This window comes from Lampetra fluviatilis, chromosome 66 (genome assembly GCF_964198595.1).
Source record: "Lampetra fluviatilis chromosome 66, kcLamFluv1.1, whole genome shotgun sequence".
Lineage (NCBI taxonomy): Eukaryota > Metazoa > Chordata > Hyperoartia > Petromyzontiformes > Petromyzontidae > Lampetra > Lampetra fluviatilis.
Window position 1 is genome coordinate 94,354 of NC_136340.1, and position 21,077 is coordinate 115,430.

The 21,077-nt window shown below is 52.3% G+C and overlaps 1 protein-coding gene across 3 annotated transcripts in view; it reads left to right on the forward strand.

The window, feature by feature from the left end:
• LOC144952202 (nucleoside diphosphate kinase homolog 7-like) overlaps positions 1–21,077 on the forward strand; it is a 117,018-nt gene that overhangs the window by 74,102 nt on the left and 21,839 nt on the right. For all 3 annotated transcript variants that reach the window (XM_078882607.1, XM_078882609.1, XM_078882608.1), the window contains exon 3: positions 17,704–17,870. In XM_078882607.1, the coding sequence (XP_078738733.1) occupies positions 17,704–17,870 (167 nt within the window). The remainder of the gene's footprint in view (positions 1–17,703; positions 17,871–21,077) is intronic.

A 21,077-nucleotide genomic window follows, 5' to 3' on the forward strand; every position in this document is an offset into this window, starting at 1 on the left:
GTGCTGGTGACAGTGTTAGTGACAGTGCTAGTGACAGTGTTAGTGACAGTGCTGGTGACAGTGTTAGTGACAGTGCTAGTGACAGTGTTAGTGACAGTGCTGGTGACAGTGTTAGTGACAGTGTTAGTGACAGTGCTAGTGACAGTGCTAGTGACAGTGTTAGTGACAGTGCTAGTGACAGTGTTAGTGACAGTGTTAGTGACAGTGCTAGTGACAGTGCTAGTGACAGTGTTAGTGACAGTGTTAGTGACAGTGCTGGTGACAGTGTTAGTGACAGTGCTAGTGACAGTGTTAGTGACAGTGTTAGTGACAGTGCTAGTGACAGTGTTAGTGACAGTGTTAGTGACAGTGTTAGTGACAGTGCTAGTGACAGTGCTAGTGACAGTGTTAGTGACAGTGCTGGTGACAGTGTTAGTGACAGTGCTAGTGACAGTGTTAGTGACAGTGTTAGTGACAGTGCTGGTGACAGTGCTGGTGACAGTGTTGGTGACAGTGTTAGTGACAGTGCTAGTGACAGTGCTAGTGACAGTGCTGGTGACAGTGCTGGTGACAGTGCTGGTGACAGTGTTGGTGACAGTGCTAGTGACAGTGCTAGTGACAGTGCTGGTGACAGTGTTGGTGACAGTGTTAGTGACAGTGCTAGTGACAGTGCTGGTGACAGTGTTGGTGACAGTGCTGGTGACAGTGTTGGTGACAGTGTTAGTGACAGTGCTAGTGACAGTGTTAGTGACAGTGCTGGTGACAGTGTTGGTGACAGTGTTAGTGACAGTGCTAGTGACAGTGTTAGTGACAGTATTAGTGACAGTGTTAGTGACAGTGCTAGTGACAGTGCTAGTGACAGTGTTAGTGACAGTGTTAGTGACAGTGCTGGTGACAGTGTTAGTGACAGTGCTGGTGACAGTGTTAGTGACAGTGTTAGTGACAGTGTTAGTGACAGTGCTAGTGACAGTGTTAGTGACAGTGTTAGTGACAGTGCTAGTGACAGTGCTAGTGACAGTGTTAGTGACAGTGTTAGTGACAGTGTTAGTGACAGTGCTAGTGACAGTGCTAGTGACAGTGTTAGTGACAGTGTTAGTGACAGAGTGACAGTGTTAGTGACAGTGTTAGTGACAGTATTAGTGACAGTGTTAGTGACAGTGCTAGTGACAGTGCTAGTGACAGTGTTAGTGACAGTGTTAGTGACAGTGCTGGTGACAGTGTTAGTGACAGTGCTGGTGACAGTGTTAGTGACAGTGTTAGTGACAGTGTTAGTGACAGTGCTAGTGACAGTGTTAGTGACAGTGTTAGTGACAGTGCTAGTGACAGTGCTAGTGACAGTGTTAGTGACAGTGTTAGTGACAGTGTTAGTGACAGTGCTAGTGACAGTGCTAGTGACAGTGTTAGTGACAGTGTTAGTGACAGAGTGACAGTGTTAGTGACAGTGTTAGTGACAGTGTTATTGACAGTGTTAGTGACAGTGCTAGTGACAGTGGTAGTGACAGTGTTAGTGACAGTGTTAGTGACAGTGTTAGTGACAGTGCTAGTGACAGTGTTAGTGACAGAGTGACAGTGTTAGTTACAGTGTTAGTGACAGTGCTAGTGACAGTGCTAGTGACAGTGCTAGTGAGAGTGTTAGTGACAGTGTTAGTGACAGTGCTAGTGACAGTGTTAGTGACAGTGTTAGTGACAGTGTTAGTGACAGTGCTAGTGACAGTGTTAGTGACAGTGCTAGTGACAGTGCTAGTGACAGTGTTAGTGACAGTGCTAGTGACAGTGTTAGTGACAGTGCTAGTGACAGAGTGACAGTGTTTGTGACAGTGCTAGTGACAGTGCTAGTGACAGAGTGACAGTGTTAGTGACAGTGTTAGTGACAGAGTGACAGTGTTAGTGACAGTGTTAGTGACAGAGTGACAGTGTTAGTGACAGTGTTAGTGACAGAGTGACAGTGCTAGTGACATTGTTAGTGACAGAGTGGCAGTGTTAGTGACAGTGCTAGTGACAGAGTGACAGTGTTAGTGACAGAGTGACAGTGTTAGTGACAGAGTGACAGTGTTAGTGACAGTGTTAGTGACAGAGTGACAGTGTTAGTGACAGTGCTAGTGACAGTGACAGTGCTAGTGACAATGCTAGTGACAGTGCTAGTGACAGTGTTAGTGACAGTGTTAGTGACAGTGTTAGTGACAGTGCTAGTGACAGTGCTAGTGACAGTGTTAGTGACAGTGTTAGTAACAGTGTTAGTGACAGTGCTAGTGACAGTGTTAGTGACAGTGCTAGTGACAGTGTTAGTGACAGTGCTAGTGACAGTGTTAGTGACAGTGTTAGTGACAATGCTAGTGACAGTGTTAGTGACAGTGTTAGTGACAGTGTTAGTGACAATGCTAGTGACAGTGCTAGTGACAGTGTTAGTGACAGTGCTAGTGACAGTGTTAGTGACAGTGTTAGTGACAGTGCTAGTGACAGTGCTAGTGACAGTGTTAGTGACAATGCTAGTGACTGTGCTAGTAACAGTGTTAGTGACAGTGTTAGTGACAGTGTTAGTGACAGTGCTAGTGACAGTGCTAGTGACAGAGTGACAGTGTTATTGACAGTGTTAGTGACAGTGTTAGTGACAGAGTGACAGTGTTAGTGACAGTGTTAGTGACAGAGTGACAGTGCTAGTGACAGTGTTAGTGACAGAGTGGCAGTGTTAGTGACAGTGCTAGTGACAGTGCTAGTGACAGAGTGACAGTGTTAGTGACAGAGTGACAGTGTTAGTGACAGAGTGACAGTGTTAGTGACAGTGTTAGTGACAGTGTTAGTGACAGAGTGACAGTGTTAGTGACAGTGCTAGTGACAGAGTGACAGTGCTAGTGACAATGCTAGTGACAGTGTTAGTGACAGTGTTAGTAACAGTGTTAGTCACAGTGCTAGTGACAGTGTTAGTGACAGTGCTAGTGACAGTGCTAGTGACAGTGCTAGTGACAGTGTTAGTGACAGTGCTAGTGACAGTGTTAGTGACAGTGTTAGTGACAGTGCTAGTGACAGTGCTAGTGACAGTGCTAGTGACAGTGCTAGTGACAGTGCTAGTGACAGTGCTAGTGACAGTGCTAGTGACAGTGCTAGTGACAGTGCTAGTGACAGTGTTAGTGACAGTGTTAGTAACAGTGTTAGTCACAGTGCTAGTGACAGTGTTAGTGACAGTGCTAGTGACAGTGCTAGTGACAGTGCTAGTGACAGTGTTAGTGACAGTGCTAGTGACAGTGTTAGTGACAGTGTTAGTGACAGTGCTGGTGACAGTGTTAGTGACAGTGCTGGTGACAGTGTTAGTGACAGTGTTAGTGACAGTGCTAGTGACAGTGTTAGTGACAGTGTTAGTGACAGTGCTAGTGACAGTGTTAGTGACAGTGTTAGTGACAGTGCTAGTGACAATGCTAGTGACAGTGTTAGTGACAGTGTTAGTGACAGAGTCACAGTGCTAGTGACAGTGTTAGTGACAGTGCTAGTGACAGTGCTAGTGACAGAGTCACAGTGCTAGTGACAGTGCTAGTGACAGTGTTAGTGACAGTGTTAGTGACAGTGCTAGTGACAGTGTTAGTGACAGTGCTAGTGACAGTGTTAGTGACAGTGCTAGTGACAGAGTGACAGTGTTAGTGACAGTGTTAGTGACAGTGCTAGTGACAGTGCTAGTGACAGAGTGACAGTGTTATTGACAGTGTTAGAGAGAGTGTTAGTGACAGAGTGACAGTGTTAGTGACAGTGTTAGTGACAGAGTGACAGTGCTAGTGACAGTGTTAGTGACAGAGTGGCAGTGTTAGTGACAGTGCTAGTGACAGAGTGACAGTGTTAGTGACAGTGTTAGTGACAGAGTGACAGTGTTAGTGACAGAGTGACAGTGTTAGTGACAGTGTTAGTGACAGAGTGACAGTGTTAGTGACAGTGCTAGTGACAGAGTGACAGTGCTAGTGACAATGCTAGTGACAGTGTTAGTGACAGTGCTAGTGACAGTGCTAGTGACAGTGTTAGTGACAGTGTTAGTAACAGTGTTAGTGACAGTGCTAGTGACAGTGTTAGTGACAGTGCTAGTGACAGTGCTAGTGACAGTGCTAGTGACAGTGCTAGTGACAGTGTTAGTGACAGTGTTAGTGACAGTGCTGGTGACAGTGTTAGTGACAGTGCTGGTGACAGTGTTAGTGACAGTGTTAGTGACAGTGTTAGTGACAGTGTTAGTGACAGTGCTAGTGACAGTGTTAGTGATAGTGTTAGTGACAGTGCTAGTGACAGTGTTAGTGACAGTGTTAGTGACAGTGTTAGTGACAGTGCTAGTGACAGTGTTAGTGACAGAGTGACAGTGTTAGTTACAGTGTTAGTGACAGTGCTAGTGACAGTGCTAGTGACAGTGCTAGTGACAGTGCTAGTGACAGTGTTAGTGACAGTGCTAGTGACAGTGTTAGTGACAGTGCTAGTGACAGTGTTAGTGACAGTGTTAGTGACAGTGCTAGTGACAGTGTTAGTGACAGTGCTAGTGACAGTGCTAGTGACAGTGTTAGTGACAGTGCTAGTGACAGTGTTAGTGACAGTGCTAGTGACAGAGTGACAGTGTTAGTGACAGTGCTAGTGACAGTGCTAGTGACAGAGTGACAGTGTTATTGACAGTGTTAGTGATAGTGTTAGTGACAGAGTGACAGTGTTAGTGACAGAGTGACAGTGCTAGTGACAGTGTTAGTGACAGAGTGGCAGTGTTAGTGACAGTGCTAGTGACAGAGTGACAGTGTTAGGGACAGTGTTAGTGACAGAGTGACAGTGTTAGTGACAGAGTGACAGTGTTAGTGACAGTGTTAGTGACAGAGTGACAGTGTTAGTGACAGTGCTAGTGACAGAGTGACAGTGCTAGTGACAATGCTAGTGACAGTGTTAGTGACAGTGCTAGTGACAGTGTTAGTGACAGTGTTAGTAACAGTGTTAGTGACAGTGCTAGTGACAGTGTTAGTGACAGTGCTAGTGACAGTGTTAGTGACAGTGCTAGTGACAGTGTTAGTGACAGTGTTAGTGACAATACTAGTGACAGTGTTAGTGACAGTGTTAGTGACAGTGTTAGTGACAATGCTAGTGACAGTGCTAGTGACAGTGTTAGTGACAGTGCTAGTGACAGTGTTAGTGACAGTGTTAGTGACAGTGCTAGTGACAGTGCTAGTGACAGTGTTAGTGACAATGCTAGTGACTGTGCTAGTGACAGTGCTAGTGGCAGTTTTAGTGACAGAGTGACAGTGCTAGTGACAGTGCTAGTGACAGTGTTAGTGACAGTAGTGTTAGTGATAGTGTTAGTGACAGTGTTAGTGACAGTGCTAGTGACAGTGTTAGTGACAGTGTTAGTGACAGTGCTAGTGACAGTGTTAGTGACAGTGCTAGTGACAGTGTTAGTGACAGTGTTAGTGACAGAGTCACAGTGCTAGTGACAGTGTTAGTGACAGTGTTAGTGACAGTGTTAGTGACAGAGTGACAGTGGTAGTGACAGTGCTAGTGACAATGTTAGTGACAGTGCTAGTGACAGTGCTAGTGACAGTGTTAGTGACAGTGCTAGTGACAGTGTTAGTGACAGTGTTAGTGACAGTGCTAGTGACAGTGCTAGTGACAATGCTAGTGACAGTGCTAGTGACAGTGTTAGTGACAGTGTTAGTGACAGTGCTGGTGACAGTGTTAGTGACAATGCTAGTGTAGGGTTGTTACGGGAGGGCTGTAGGTGCATGGGATCCAACGGGGAATAAACACAGTGGGTGGAGCTCCGGGAGTGCACGGGGGGGGTGCCCGCAGCGACGTCCGCATCAGGCAGCCTGGGGGGTTGTGATCCTGACGGGGGGTATAAAGGGGGAGGACAGAGAGAGCTCGTGGCTGAGTCTGGGAACGAAGGAGGAAGAAGGAAGATCTGCTAGTTAGAAGCCCTGGACTCCCCTCGACGCCGCCCTTGTAAGGGCTGCGGAGGATCGAGCCAGAGGCGTGGTTCCGTGAACCAGGGTCAGTACCCTGGGACTCCGGAGACCGTAGCCCGACTCACCAGTGTCGGGCCAGTTAGCCTCCCCTAGCCCGTTAGTGGAGGACTTGGGGTTAGGTCAGGATTAGCTAGGGTGTATCCCCAGTTATCCGGGTGAGGGGGCCGCTACCCCCTCTAGTGCTGTCCTGTACCGACAACTTGTAATAAAGATACGTGTGCCTCAACCTGGGTGTCCAGCGTACTTACCGGTACTTCATCTGGTGTCAGAAGAATTACGAACATGGAAACACGTCAGACAGCTCGAGCCAGAGTGCCGGACGAGGACACTGCTGAAATCGTTGAGCCCGAGACGGCTCACCAAGACATGGTACAGCCGGGGCCTGACGCGTTCCTGCCGGGGCATCGGCATGAAGAGGGGCCGCAGCCAGACGCGCTACGGCTGGCTCACGAGAGGCTGGCGGAGCTGCTGTATGCCGCTGCCGCCACGCTGGAAAACATCACGCGGCTGGGGGCTGGTGGTCCACCACGGGGCGAGGGGAGTCGACGACCGGAGCGCCTTCCCGCCATTTCGGAAGACTCCAACTTTGAATTTCCCGCCATCGCCACGGCAGCTGCAGAGGGCGTGGCCGGGCTAAACCTTGAGTCCGACACCGCTCTCGCTGGGACAGCCGCATCATCGCCAGCGGCGGGAACGTCATCACGGCTGCGACAGGCGATTCCATCTGCCATTCGCGCCGACGCACAGCCGAGTCCTGGGGATAGCAGCCTGCAGACTTCCAAGGCGAACGCTGCGCTGCAACAACGGCTACCTCCGCTGAAGGAATTTGTTGGCGCGGAGGGCGACTGGGGCGGCTTCCAGCGTCGCTTCATCGCCCACCAAGAAATGGCTAGGTGGTCGGACGACGAAGCCCTCTGCGCGCTGCCGGCGCTCCTCGACGCCGACGCGCTCGCCGCCCTCACATCGGCGCCAAGAGAGAAGCGTTCTACTCTGCCGAGGGCGCTACAACTGCTGGCTGGGGTCTATGGACCATCTGCAGAATGCAGACAGCAGTTCTACGACCGCAAGCGGGGTGAAAAAGAGTCGCCCCTGGCATACAGGACGAGCCTCCTGGCGCTGGCCAAAACGGCTTTTCCCCGTATGGACGACGACGGCGTGGACGCGATGGTCACGGAGAAAATCCTCCTCCTGGCAGACGACCTGGACATCGCTGTCGTCGCACAGGAGGACGCCGAGATGACCTCTCTTCAGGCGGCGCGCCTCCTTCACGCCAACCTTCTGTCCCTGCGGCAGGGCATCGGCCGGGCGTGCGGTGGCTGCAGCCACCCTTCAGACGGAGGAGCTCTACGCCGTCGACCACCGACGGCAACAGGCGCAAGGAGCACGGGCGGGCCGGGACGGCTCAAGCCGGTTCGACCGTCCATCGTCTCCACCGGGGCTTCCGCGGTGTTTCAACTGCGGCGTTCGGGGCCACGTCGCCTTGGGGTGCCGCTCGCCTCGACAGCGCGGGACGACGCCTCGACGGGACGCCGGGCCTCCTCCTCCCAAGCTCCAGCAACATGATCCGGCGAGTCGCGGCACCACACATGTTTGGCCAAAGCACCCACCCGTTGCACACTCTCGCACCACAACGAACGGGGGGCCGATGTTGCGTTGCGACGGCCCAACGCGGATCACTGCGGGGACTCGAATCGAGCCCAAACAGTGGTCCGTGTTGGCCCATCGCGTGGTAGCCGCGTCGTCAGGGTCGTCGGCCGTGGTCGGACACATTGACGGGGTAGAGGTACGCATCCTGGTCGATACGGGGGCATCGGCGACAATCATTTCGGAGTTAATTTACAATATTCTGCCTGTACAAAGCCGGCCCTTACTGCCGGTTAACGTCCCATTCTATGCCGCTAACGGGGGCTCTCTGGGCATCATGGGACAGATTCGCGCGCAAATTTGTATCGGGGACATCAAATTGTCGGGGCCGATTTTCGTTTCCTCCTCGCTGGCGGTTCCGTGCCTGCTGGGGACGGATTTCATAGGCAAAATGCCAATTCGTATTTTGATCGACCAAGGATGCATTGAGCTTCCGTCAGGGCGACGCATGGCCTTCCTGCCTTCCCCTGCGGCGGCTCAGACGGCGTTCGCGACGGTACCGGCGTTCGTCGTCAGAACAGTTAGTGTGCCGCCGGGAGCTCAAATGCTAGTGCCTCTGAAACTTCGTAAGCCCTTCGCTAAGGGCGTAGGGGATCAGGGTGTTTTGCTGGGACCGTCTAGGGCCGGGGTTAATGCACCTCATTTGATTCCGGCCCAGACCGTCGTAAGAGGGGACGAGGACCCTTTCATCGCGGTCCTCAATGTGGGGTCGCAGACAGTGGTGGTTCCTCAAGGGACGGTGCTCGCTCACGCGACGCCGGTGCCCTGCGAGGAACCTGTCGCGAACCATGTTGGCACTGCTTTCCGAATGCTCCCACATTCGGACAGCGATGAAGGGTGGCTCGACGCGCTTTGTGTGGGATCGACGGACCTGACAAATTCAGAGCGCCAACAGCTTAGAACGCTACTGAGGGAATTTTCCGACGTTTTCAGTCGGGATAAATATGATTTGGGTTGCACTCACCTGCTGCGTCACCATATTGACACGGGTGACAGCGCGCCAATTCGCCAAAATCCGTTTCGGTTAAGTCCCGCCGAAAAGGACCATGTCAAATCGGCTGTTGATGACATGTTAGCCGCCGACATCATTTCTCCCTCCACCAGCCCTTGGGGAGCGCCGATCATCCTGGTTAAAAAGCAGGACGGCTCGTTGCGGTTTTGCGTGGATTTTCGGCGCCTTAATAAAATTTCGGTTGCCGACGCATACCCGCTCCCACGAATGGACGAATCGCTGGACGCCTTGGCGGGAGCGCGATTCTTCTCCACACTAGATTTACTTTCGGGATTCTGGCAGCTTCCTCTGGACGATGATTCTAAGCCTAAAACTGCTTTCCGTACACCGCACGGCCTGTTCCAATTCAACCGGTTGCCGATGGGCTTACACTCAGCGCCGGCAACTTTCCAGCGATTGATGGAATTGGTTTTGGCTGGATTGCAATGGGAATCGTGCCTGATTTATTTGGATGACGTTATTGTCTTTGGTAAAACTTTTGATGAACTTCTCCAGAGGTTGCGGGCGGTTTTCCTAAAGATGCGGGCTGCTAATTTGAAATTTAAGCCCCAGAAATGCCATTTGTTACGCGAGTCGGTGCGTTATTTGGGGCACATCGTAGGGCGCTCGGGTATTGCTACCGATCCCGCCAAAACGCAGTGTGTCAGCTCCTGGCCGACTCCCACCTCGGTGGGAGAAGTCAGGAGTTTTATTGGCTTCGCATCATATTACCGACGCTTCGTCGCTAATTTTGCAACGATTGCCAAACCCCTACACGCGTTAACATCTAAAGGGGTTCGGTTCCACTGGGGTCAGGAGGAGGAAGCTGCTTTCTGCTCCCTTCGGGACGCCCTGGTAAAGGCTCCTCCCCTGATTTACCCAGATTTTTCTAGGCCGTTTTTGCTCGACACCGACGCGAGCAACACGGGTATTGGAGGTGTGCTTTCCCAGGTGGTTGACGGCGTGGAACGGGTGGTTGCGTACGGCAGTCGGGTGTTGTCTCCAGCGGAGCAAAGATATTGTGTCACCCGTAGGGAACTGTTGGCAATTGTCTATTTCATCCAACAGTATCGCCCATATCTGTACGGTCGGCATTTCACCGTCCGCACAGATCATGCGGCACTGCAGTACGCCCTGAAGGTTCAACAGCCATCGGGACAATTGTCCCGATGGTTGGAGGTCCTCCAGGATTTCGATTTCGAAACCACCTACCGTAAGGGCGTTCGCCACACCAACGCTGATGCTCTGTCACGGATGCCAACCGCCTCCGAATGCGCATGCCTCCTGGGGTCTGGGCGTTGCAAGCCGGCAGGGGACATGATGGTTCCGGTCCTGGCGGCCGCCGCCAATGACGAAACATTGGTCACCAATGATATCGCGGAACAGGGGAAAGATTCCCTGCTTGGGTTGCCCGTTAATGAATGGGGGCGCCTCCAAATGGAGGATACCTCCCTCCTCGCGTTGCGTCGTCGCGCCGAGGAGAGGGGGCGGGGGACGGGTGAGGCCGACGCTTGGGGCATGCACGCAGGGTTGCTCATGCATTGGGACAGCAAATCCCACCGTCACCGGCTGGTGGTCCCTTCGGGATTACGGGGTAAGGTGGTGTGGGCTGCGCATGAGCGCCTCCTCCACCTGGGGACCCAGAAAACTCTCGCCTTGCTCCAGCTGAATTTTTTTTGGCCGGGCATGACAAGGGATGTCACTGATCTGTTGGCAGCATGCCCTCGGTGTGCGCAGCGCAAACCACCGGCACGGGAGTCGAACCCGCCCTTGCAGTCCATCCAGGTCTCCCGAGTAAATGAACTGGTCGCACTGGACATTCTGGGGCCATTCCCCGCCACCCCCAGGGGTAACAGATATTTGCTTACTGGGGTCGAATATTTTACGCGCTGGCCTATGGCCTGGCCCCTGCCAAATCAGTCGGCAGCAGCCATCGTCGACGCCTTCGTCCAGGGTTATGTCATGGACAAAGGTGCTCCGGAGCGGTTGCTGACCGACCAGGGTAGAAATTTTTCCGGGAAACTCCTAAAACAAGTCTGTGATCTCCTAGGAACGAAAAAAATTCGAACCTCTCCTTATCACCCGCAAACGGACGGGATGGTCGAGCGTCTGCATCGCACCATCTCGTCTATGTTGTCGCAGCAAGTCTCGGACTCACAGACTGATTGGGACTTACAAATTGCAAGGGGTTCTAGCGGCATACAGATTGGCTCCCCATGCTGCGACGGGATTTTCACCATTCTTTCTTATGTATGGCCGCGAACCCGACCCACCTGTTCCGGCACAGCTGCAGATCCCCGCGCCGCTGGGTAAAATTAAATTGGACGAACACGTTAAATTTAACCTTGACAAACTGACTGAGGCGCGGGATGCTGCGAGGCTAAATTCTGACAGGCGTCAAAAGGCGAACGAGCGCCTCAGGCTGGCTCGCGCGCACGTGCTGCAGTGGAAGCCGGGGGACAGGGCATGGCTGCACTGTCCCCAAGTACCACTCGCGACCTCCTCTAAACTCGTACGCCCGTGGCGGGGCCCCGTCGAGGTTGTCGAGGTTTTGAGGCCTCAGTGCGTTCGAATCAAATGGGGCAGGCGCCGGTGGTTTGTACACCCCTCTAGGCTAAAACCGTTTGTTGCGGTGCGAGGGCCCACTCCACACGCGCGGGGCCAAGCATGTGGGGGGTCGACCGACTCGGAGGGTCCGTCGCTGCTCTCGCCTGATGTGTTGCCGGCTGTCCCACCCACAGGTGCACCGGGAATGACGGGCTCATGCCCTACAACCCACACGGGTGATGCCGACGGTCGCGCCACTTCAATCGCGACCTCATCTCGAAAGGGACAGCCGCCACCGGATGGTCCGCCGTCCGGGGTTGCCCCGTGTGACGGGCCTGCGGCAAGGACGCGCGCTAAGATGCGCAGACTCTTATAATATTATAATATACAAAAAGAAGAAATTTTTTTTTATTTCACGTGTCATGGTTACTGTATGCTGCGTCGGTGGTGCGCTCCTGCCACATTGTGTGTGTTGTGTTGTGTGTGTGGGCGGGGTGTGTGTGTTGTGGGTGCGTTGTGTGTCGTGGGTGTGCTGTGTGTGCTGGGGGAGTTCCTGGCTAGTTGTATATACGCGCTTTTACGGATTTCGTATTTATACGGGGGGGGGGGGTGCGTCGGACATTCCCTTCGGGGGTGTGGTTGTTCTTCTTGTTGTTCTTGTTGTTGTTGTTCAATTTGCATTTTGTTGAAAAAAAAAATGAGGCACACACGGGGTTGAGGGGTAAATGTTCCTTTATTGGAATTGTTGCAGCCGGGACGGCTGCGAGCTGTAATGGGGGGAGTGATGTAGGGTTGTTACGGGAGGGCTGTAGGTGCATGGGATCCAACGGGGAATAAACACAGTGGGCGGAGCTCCGGGAGTACACGGGGGGGGTGCCCGCAGCGACGTCCGCATCAGGCAGCCTGGGGGGTTGTGATCCTGACGGGGGGTATAAAGGGGGAGGACATAGAGAGCTCGTGGCTGAGTCTGGGAACGAAGGAGGAAGAAGGAAGATCTGCTAGTTAGAAGCCCTGGACTCCCCTCGACGCCGCCCTTGTAAGGGCTGCGGAGGATCGAGCCAGAGGCGTGGTTCCGTGAACCAGGGTCAGTACCCTGGGACTCCGGAGACCGTAGCCCGACTCACCAGTGTCGGGCCAGTTAGCCTCCCCTAGCCCGTTAGTGGAGGACTTGGGGTTAGGTCAGGATTAGCTAGGGTGTATCCCCAGTTATCCGGGTGAGGGGGCCGCTACCCCCTCTAGTGCTGTCCTGTACCGACAACTTGTAATAAAGATACGTGTGCCTCAACCTGGGTGTCCAGCGTACTTACCGGTACTTCACTAGTGACAGTGTTAGTGACAGTGCTAGTGACAGTGCTAGTGACAGTGTTAGTGACAGTGTTAGTAACAGTGTTAGTGACAGTGCTAGTGACAGTGTTAGTGACAGTGCTAGTGACAGTGTTAGTGACAGTGTTAGTGACAATACTAGTGACAGTGTTAGTGACAGTGTTAGTGACAGTGTTAGTGACAATGCTAGTGACAGTGCTAGTGACAGTGTTAGTGACAGTGCTAGTGACAGTGTTAGTGACAGTGTTAGTGACAGTGCTAGTGACAGTGCTAGTGACAGTGTTAGTGACAATGCTAGTGACAGTGCTAGTGACAGTGCTAGTGACAGTGTTAGTGACAGTAGTGTTAGTGACAGTGTTAGTGACAGTGTTAGTGACAGTGCTAGTGACAGTGTTAGTGACAGTGTTAGTGACAGTGCTAGTGACAGTGTTAGTGACAGTGTTAGTGACAGTGCTAGTGACAGTGTTAGTGACAGTGTTAGTGACAGAGTCACAGTGCTAGTGACAGTGTTAGTGACAGTGTTAGTGACAGTGCTATTGACAGTGCTAGTGACAATGTTAGTGACAGTGCTAGTGACAGTGCTAGTGACAGTGTTAGTGACAGTGTTAGTGACAGTGCTAGTGACAGTGTTAGTGACAGTGTTAGTGACAGTGCTAGTGACAGTGCTAGTGACAATGCTAGTGACAGTGTTAGTGACAGTGTTAGTGACAGAGTCACAGTGCTAGTGACAGTGTTAGTGACAGTGTTAGTGACAGTGCTAGTGACAGTGCTAGTGACAGAGTCACAGTGCTAGTGACAGTGCTAGTGACAGTGTTAGTGACAGTGCTAGTGACAGTGCTAGTGACAGTGCTAGTGACAGTGTTAGTGACAGTGCTAGTGACAGTGTTAGTGACAGTGCTAGTGACAGTGTTAGTGACAGTGCTAGTGACAGTGCTAGTGACAGAGTGACAGTGCTAGTGACAGAGTGACAGTGCTAGTGACAGTGCTAGTGACAGTGTTAGTGACAGTGCTAGTGACAGTGCTACTGACAGTGTTAGTGACAGTGTTAGTGACAGTGCTAGTGACTGTGCTAGTGACAGTGTTAGTGACAGTGCTAGTGACAGTGTTAGTGACAGTGCTAGTGATAGTGCTAGTGACAGTGCTAGTGACAGTGTTAGTGACAGTGCTAGTGACAGAGTGACAGTGCTAGTGACAGTGCTAGTGACAGTGTTAGTGACAGTGTTAGTGACAGTGTTAGTGACAGTATTAGTGACAGTGCTAGTGACAGTGTTAGTGACAGAGTGACAGTATTAGTGACAGTGCTAGTGACAGTGCTAGTGACAGTGCTAGAGACAGTGCTAGAGACAGTGCTAGTGACAGTGTTAGTGACAGTGCTAGTGACAGTGCTAGTGACAGAGTGACAGTGCTAGTGACAGTGTTAGTGACAGTGTTAGTGACAGTGACAGTGCTAGAGACAGTGCTAGTGACAGAGTGACTGTTCTAGTGACAGTGCTAGTGACTGTGCTAGTGACTGTGCTAGTGACAGTGCTAGTGACAGTGCTAGAGACAGTGCTAGTGACTGTGCTAGTGACAGTGCTAGTGACAGTGCTAGAGACAGTGCTAGTGACTGTGCTAGTGACAGTGCTAGTGACAGTGCTAGAGACAGTGCTAGTGACTGTGATAGTGACTGTGCTAGTGACAGTGCTAGTGACAGTGCTAGTGACAGTGCTAGAGACAGTGCTAGTGACTGTGCTAGAGACAGTGCTAGTGACTGTGCTAGTGACAGTGCTAGTGACTGTGCTAGTGACAGTGCTAGTGACTGTGCTAGTGACTGTGCTAGTGACAGTGCTAGTGGAGAAATGATGTCGGCGGCCAACATGTCATCAACAGCCGATTTTACATGGTCCTTTTCGGCGTGACTTAACCGAAAAGGATTTTGGCGTATTGGCGCGCTGTCACCTGTATCAATATGGTGACGCAGCAGATGGGTACAGTCCCTTGAGGAACCACCACTCTCTGCGACCCCACATTGAGGACCGCGATGAAAGGGTCCCCGTCCCCTTTTACGATGGTCTGGGCCGGAATCAAATGAGGTCCGCTAACCCCGGCCCTAGATGGCCCCAGCAGAATTCCCTGGTCCCCAACGCCTTTAGCGAAGGGCCGACGAAGTTTGAGAGGCACCAACATTTGTGCCCCCGGCGGTACGCGAACCGTTTTAACGACGAACGCCGGTACCGTCGCGAACGCCGTCCGAGCCGCAGTAGGGGACGGCAGAAACGCCATGCGTCGTCCCGACGGGAGCTCAATGCAGCCCTGGTCTATTAAAATACGAATCGGCATTTTGCCCAAGAAGTCCGTCCCCAGCAGGCACGGAACCGCCAGCGAGGAGGAAGCAAAAATCGGGCCGGACAATTTGATATCACCGATACAAATTTGTGCTCGAATCTGTCCAATGATGCCAAGTGAGCCCCCGTTAGCAGCATAGAATGGGACGTTAACCGGCAGTAAAGGACGGCTCTGGACAGGGAGAATATTGTAAATTAGTTCCGAAATGATGGTCGCCGATGCTCCTGTATCGACCAGGATGCACACCTCAACCCCGTCAATGTGCCCCACCACGGCTGACGACCTCGACGATGCAGCCACAACGCGATGGGCCAACACGGACCACTGCCTGGGTTCGATCTGAGTCCCCATAGTGGTGCGTGTTGGCGCGATGGTGCGCAATGTCGGCCCCCCGTTCGTTGCGGTGTGCGAGTGTGTGACGGGTGTGTGCGTGGGCCAAACATGAGGGGTGCCGCGACTCGCCGGGTTATGTTGATGGAGCTTGGGAGGAGGGCCGGCGTCCTGTCGAGGCGTCGTCCCGCGCTGCCGAGGAGAGCGGCACCCCGAGGCGACATGGCCCCGGATGCCGCAGTTGTAACAGCGCGGGAGCGCAGGCGGCGATGACGGATGGTCGGAGCGGCTCGCTCCATCCCGGCCCGCCCGTACTCCCACCCTCTGCTGCAGTCGATGGTCGATGGCGCAAACTTCCTCCGCCGGGAGGGTGGCTGCAGCCACCGTACGCCCGGCCGCTGCCCTCCTGGCCTTCCGTCGCTGCGACAGCAGGTTGGCGTGGAGGAGCCGCGCAGCCTGGAGGGAACCCATTTCCGTGTCCTCCTGTGCAACGACGGCGATGTCCAGGTCGTCCGCCAGCAGGAGGATCTTTTCCGTTACCATCGCGTCCACGCCTTCGTCGTCCATTCGTGGGAAGGCCGTCTTCGCCAGCGCCAGGAGACTCGCACGGTACGCCAGGGGCGACTCCTTTGCACCCCGCTGGCGATCATAAAAGAGCTGCCTGCATTCCGACGATGGTCCGTAGACCCCAGCCAGCAACTGCAGCGCCATCTGTAGCGTGGAGCGTTTGTCCTTCGGCGCCGATGTAAGAGCGGCGAGGGCGTCGCTGTCGAGGAGCGCCGGCAGCGCGCAGAGGGCCTCGGCATCCGACCACTGCGCCATTTCCTGGTGCGCGAGGAAGCGCCGCTGGAAGCCGCCCCAGTCGCCCTCCTCGCCCACAAACTCTTTGAGTGGAGGTAGGCGTTGGTGCAGCGCAGCGGCCGCCGTGGAAGCTCGCACTCCGCTGTCCCCGTTACTCGGCTAGGCTTCGGCGCGAACGACGGATGGCATCGCCGGTCGCACCAGTGGTGACGCTCTGTCCGCTGGTGATGACGCGGCAGCACCTGTGAGGCCGATGTCGGACCCGAGGTTCAGGCCGGCCACGCCCTCAGCAGCTGCTGTGGCGATGGCGGGAGATTCAAAGTTGTGCTCCGTTGAAATGGCGGGAAGGCGCACCGGTCGTCGGCTGTCCTCGCCCCGTGGCGGTCCACCAGCCCCCAGCCGTGTGATGTGTTCGAGCGTGGCGGCAGCAGCGTACAGCAGCTCCGCCAGTCTGGCGTGAGCCAGCCTCAGTCCGTCTGTTGACGGCTCCCCTTCATCCCGATGCTGCGGTAAGGATGCGTCCGGGCCCGGCTGCTCGATGCCTTCTTCAGCCGTCTCGGGCTCCACAATTTCAGCGGTGTCCTCCGCCTCCGGTACCCCGGCTCGAGCTGTCCGGCGCGTGTCCATGTTCGTGGTCGTTCACTTCTGTCACCAGATGTAATATCGTTGAAGACTCTTGGACGCCGGGGTTGAGGCACACGTATTTATTCCGCAACAGTTGTCACAACCGCGGACATACAACACTGGAGGGGGTATCGGCCCCCTCACCCGCTAGCTGGGAATACACTGCTAGCTATCTCTGACCTACCTCCTAGTCCTCCACTAACGGGCTAGGGGAGGCTGTCTGGCCCGACACTGGTAAGTCGGGCTACGGTACCCGGAGTCCCAGAGCACTAGCTCTGGTTCTCGGGACCACGCCGCTGGCTCGGTCCTGCGCGGCCCTGACAAGGGCGGCGACCCAGGGGAGTCCAGGGCTCTAGCTAGACGATCTTCGGTCTTCACTGGTTTAGCTTTAATATTCTCCCCCGAGCTCTCCGGCTCATCCCCTTTTATACCAAAACCCCTCGCTGAGGGGTGGGGCCAGCCCCCCCAGGCTGCCCTGTGCGGACGTCGTTGAGAGCACCTCCCCGTGCACTCACGAAGCCCCGCCCACTGTGTTTGTTTCCCGTGTGATCCTATGTATACAGCCCCTCCGTAACACCCCTACACTAGTGACAGAGTGACTGAGTTAGTGACAGTGCTAGAGACAGTGCTAGTGACAGTGCTAGTGACAGTGCTAGTGACAGTGTTAGTGACAGTGCTAGTGACAGTGCTAGTGACAGAGTGACAGTGCTAGTGACAGTGCTAGTGACTGTGCTAGTGACTGTGCTAGTGACAGTGCTAGAGACAGTGCTAGTGACAGAGTGACAGTGTTAGTGACAGTGTTAGTGACAGTGTTAGTGACAATGCTAGTGACAATGCTAGTGACAGTGCTAGTGACAGTGACAGTGTTAGTGACAGAGTGACAGTGTTAGTGACAGTGTTAGTGACAGAGTGACAGTGTTAGTGACAGTGTTAGTGACAGTGTTAGTGACAATGCTAGTGACAGTGCTAATGACAGAGTGACAGTGCTAGTGACAGAGTGACAGTATTAGTGACAGTGCTAGTGACAGTGCTACTGACAGTGTTAGTGACAGTGTTAGTGACAATGCTAGTGACAGTGCTAATGACAGAGTGACAGTGCTAGTGACAGAGTGACAGTGCTAGTGACAGTGCTAGTGACAGTGTTCGTGGTTTCTCTCTCTCTGCGTGCGCCCTCAGCTGGAGCTGCGCACACAGAGGCTGTTCCTGCGCCGCTGCCCCTGCCAGGCGCTGGCGCCCGGCCTGATGGCGCTGGGGGCGCGCGTGGTGGTGCTGGGGCGCGAACTCAGCCTCACCGCCTACGGGGACGCACGCACGCAGAGCCGCCTGTCACTCACACGCCAGCGGTACTCACTAACACTCACTACCACTCACTAACACTCACTCACTACCACTAACTAACCCTCACTACCACTCACTCACTACCACTCACTCACTACCACTCACTAACACTCACTACCACTCACTCACTCACTACCACTCACTCACTACCACTCACTACCACTCACTCACTACCACTCACTTCCACTCACTACCACTCACTCACTACCACTCACTCACTACCACTCACTACCACTCACTCACTACCACTCACTTACTAACACTCACTAACACTCACTACCACTCACTCACTACCACTCACGAAAAGCTGTGACTTCTTATCTGTAGTATCTCTGTTTACCAAAGTCCCAGTACCTGACATCCTAACAATAATTGAGGACTTGGTCCAATATGGATTGAATTTGGATGTACCTGCGCTGGTTAGGCATTGCCTCACCAACACTTATTTTACCTGGAATGGCACCTTCTACAAACAGAATGAGGGTACCCCTATGGGCTCCCCCTTGTCACCAGTGATAGCCAACCTGTTCATGGAAAAGTTTGAATCAGACGCCATCCAGACATCCACCCTGCGTCCTTCCCTGTGGAAGAGGTATGTGGATGACACTTTCGTCATTTGGCCACATGGCCTCCCAGCATTGAACCACTTCTTGGACCACATCAATTCCAGACACCCATCCATCAGATTCACCATGGAAGTGAAGAAAGACGGCAAACTACCATTCTTAGATATTCTGTTTGAGAGGAGGCCTGACGGATCCTTGGGACATTCTGTCTACAGGAAAGCCACCCACACAGATTCCTACTTGAAACCTGATTCCCACCACCACCCATCTCAAAATAATTATCTCATCAAAACGCTATACCACAGAGCTCATGGAATTTCTGACCAACACCACCTGGCCAGTGAATTGAGACATGTACATCGGGCCCTCAGGATGAATGGATACTCTGGCCGCACCATCCGCCAAGCTGTTTCTCCCACCATACAGAAACAGCCGCATGAAACTCCGATGAAAACTATCACGTTGCCAGGCGTGACCAAAAAGATCTCCTAAATTCTAAACAAACATAAGATCCAAGTCCAATTCAGTACAGTACATAAAATCCGTGATCTAATTCCATCTGTGAAAGATGTCATTCCTGACTTACAATACCCTGGAGTCTACAAACTGAGTTGCAGCTGTGGTGATTGCTACATTGGAGAAATGAAACGTCATATCTCTGATCGTGTCCGCGAGCACAAGTCAGATCTCAAACACGGCAAAACTGATTCTTCTGCCGTTGCCGATCATTGCTACAACGCTGTGGGCTCTCATGAAATTGTCTTTTCCGAGACCAAGGTGCTCTGCAAACCTCCTGGCTACCATCAAAGGTCTGTACACGAAGCCATCCAAATATACAAACACAGACATAATTTCAACCGTGATGATGGGTACAAACTTAGTAATCATTGGAAAGATGTTATTAACCATGCAAAAAAGATTTAACTACACATTTGGACGGGCACTATTCTTCAGTTACCATATAGTTTCTTCTTCTTTTTTCACACACTGGTTTTTCTGCTTTAAGTTTTACCACACATATTTGGCAAATCTAGAATTAATCCCAGCAACGTAGCAAAGTGCTGTTTCATCTACATAACAAAGGCTCAGTCCTATTCACAGCAGCCACACCTTTACATCAGCCGCACCTTAACAACTCTTGGAACCTCCCAGTTCAACCAGTCTACACAACAAAGGCTCATTCCTAGCAGCGGTTTCAGCCGCACCACCTCTGCATAACAGGCTCAGTCCCATTTACAGCAACCGCACCTTTACATCAGCCACACCTTAACAACTCTTGGAACTTCCCATTTCAACCAGTCTACACAACAAAGGCTCATTCCTAGCAGCGTGCTTCAGCCGCACCGAACCTCACAATAATAATATCCAGGTGCCTGCCTTGGCTCCTCCCACCCTCAACCAGTATATATACAAGGACTGTTTTCTTAGAATTTCTCTTACTTGAAACAGCAATCGTGCTGTGACGGTTCCACCTGAAGACGGTAGCTTGTGTTGCCTCCGAAACGTCGTGATTTTTATTTTATTTTTATTTTACTTTTATTAATTTTAAATTTTTACCTACGTGACTTTACCGAAAAAAACTAAGAATATGAATCCTTGCAGTCACGAAAGCTTCAAATCTACAATTTCTACCTCCATGTTTGACGGTGGGGATTGTGTTCTTGGGATCATAGGCAGCATTCCTCCTCCTCCAAACACGGCGAGTTGAGTTGATGCCAAAGAGCTCCATTTTGGTCTCATTTGACCACAACACTTTCACCCAGTTGTCCTCTGAATCATTCAGATGTTCATTGGCAAACTTCAGACGGGCATGTATATGTGCTTTCTTGGGCAGGGGGACCTTGCGGGCGCTGCAGGATTTCAGTCCTTCACGGCGTAGTGTGTTACCAACTGTTTTCTTGGTGACTATGGTCCCAGCTGCCTTGAGATCATTGATTGACAAGATCCTCCCGTGTAGTTCTGGGCTGATTCCTCGCCGTTCTCATGATCATTGCAACTCCACGAGGTGAGATCTTGCATGGAGCCCCAGGCCGAGGGAGATTGACAGTTCTTTTGTGTTTCTTCCATTTGCGAATAATCGCACCAACTGTTGTCACCTTCTCACCAAGCTGCTTGGCGATGGTCTTGTAGCCCATTCCAGCCTTGTGTAGGTCTACAATATTGTCCCTGACATCCTTGGAGAGCTCTTTGGTCTTGGCCATGGTGGAGAGTTTGGAATCTGATTGATTGCTTCTGTGAACAGGTGTCTTTTATACAGGTAACAAAGCTGAGATTAGGAGCACTCCCTTTAAGAGTGTGCTCCTAATCTCAGCTCGTTACCTGTATAAAAGACACCTGGGAGCCAGAAATCTTTCTGATTGAGAGGGGGTCAAATGCTTATTTCCCTCATTAAAATGCAAATCAATGTATAACATTTTTGACATGCGTTTTTCTGGATTTTTTGTTGTTATTCTGTCTCTCACTTCAAATAAACCTGCCATTAGAATTATAGACTGATCATTTCTTTGTCAGTGGGCAAACGTACAAAATCAGCAGGGGATCAAATACTTTTTTCCCTCACTGTAGCTGTGTGTAAGCTGTGTGTAGTTGCTTGTGGTTGTGTGTAGTTGTGTGTGGCTGTGTGGTTGTGTGTGGTTGTGTGTGGCT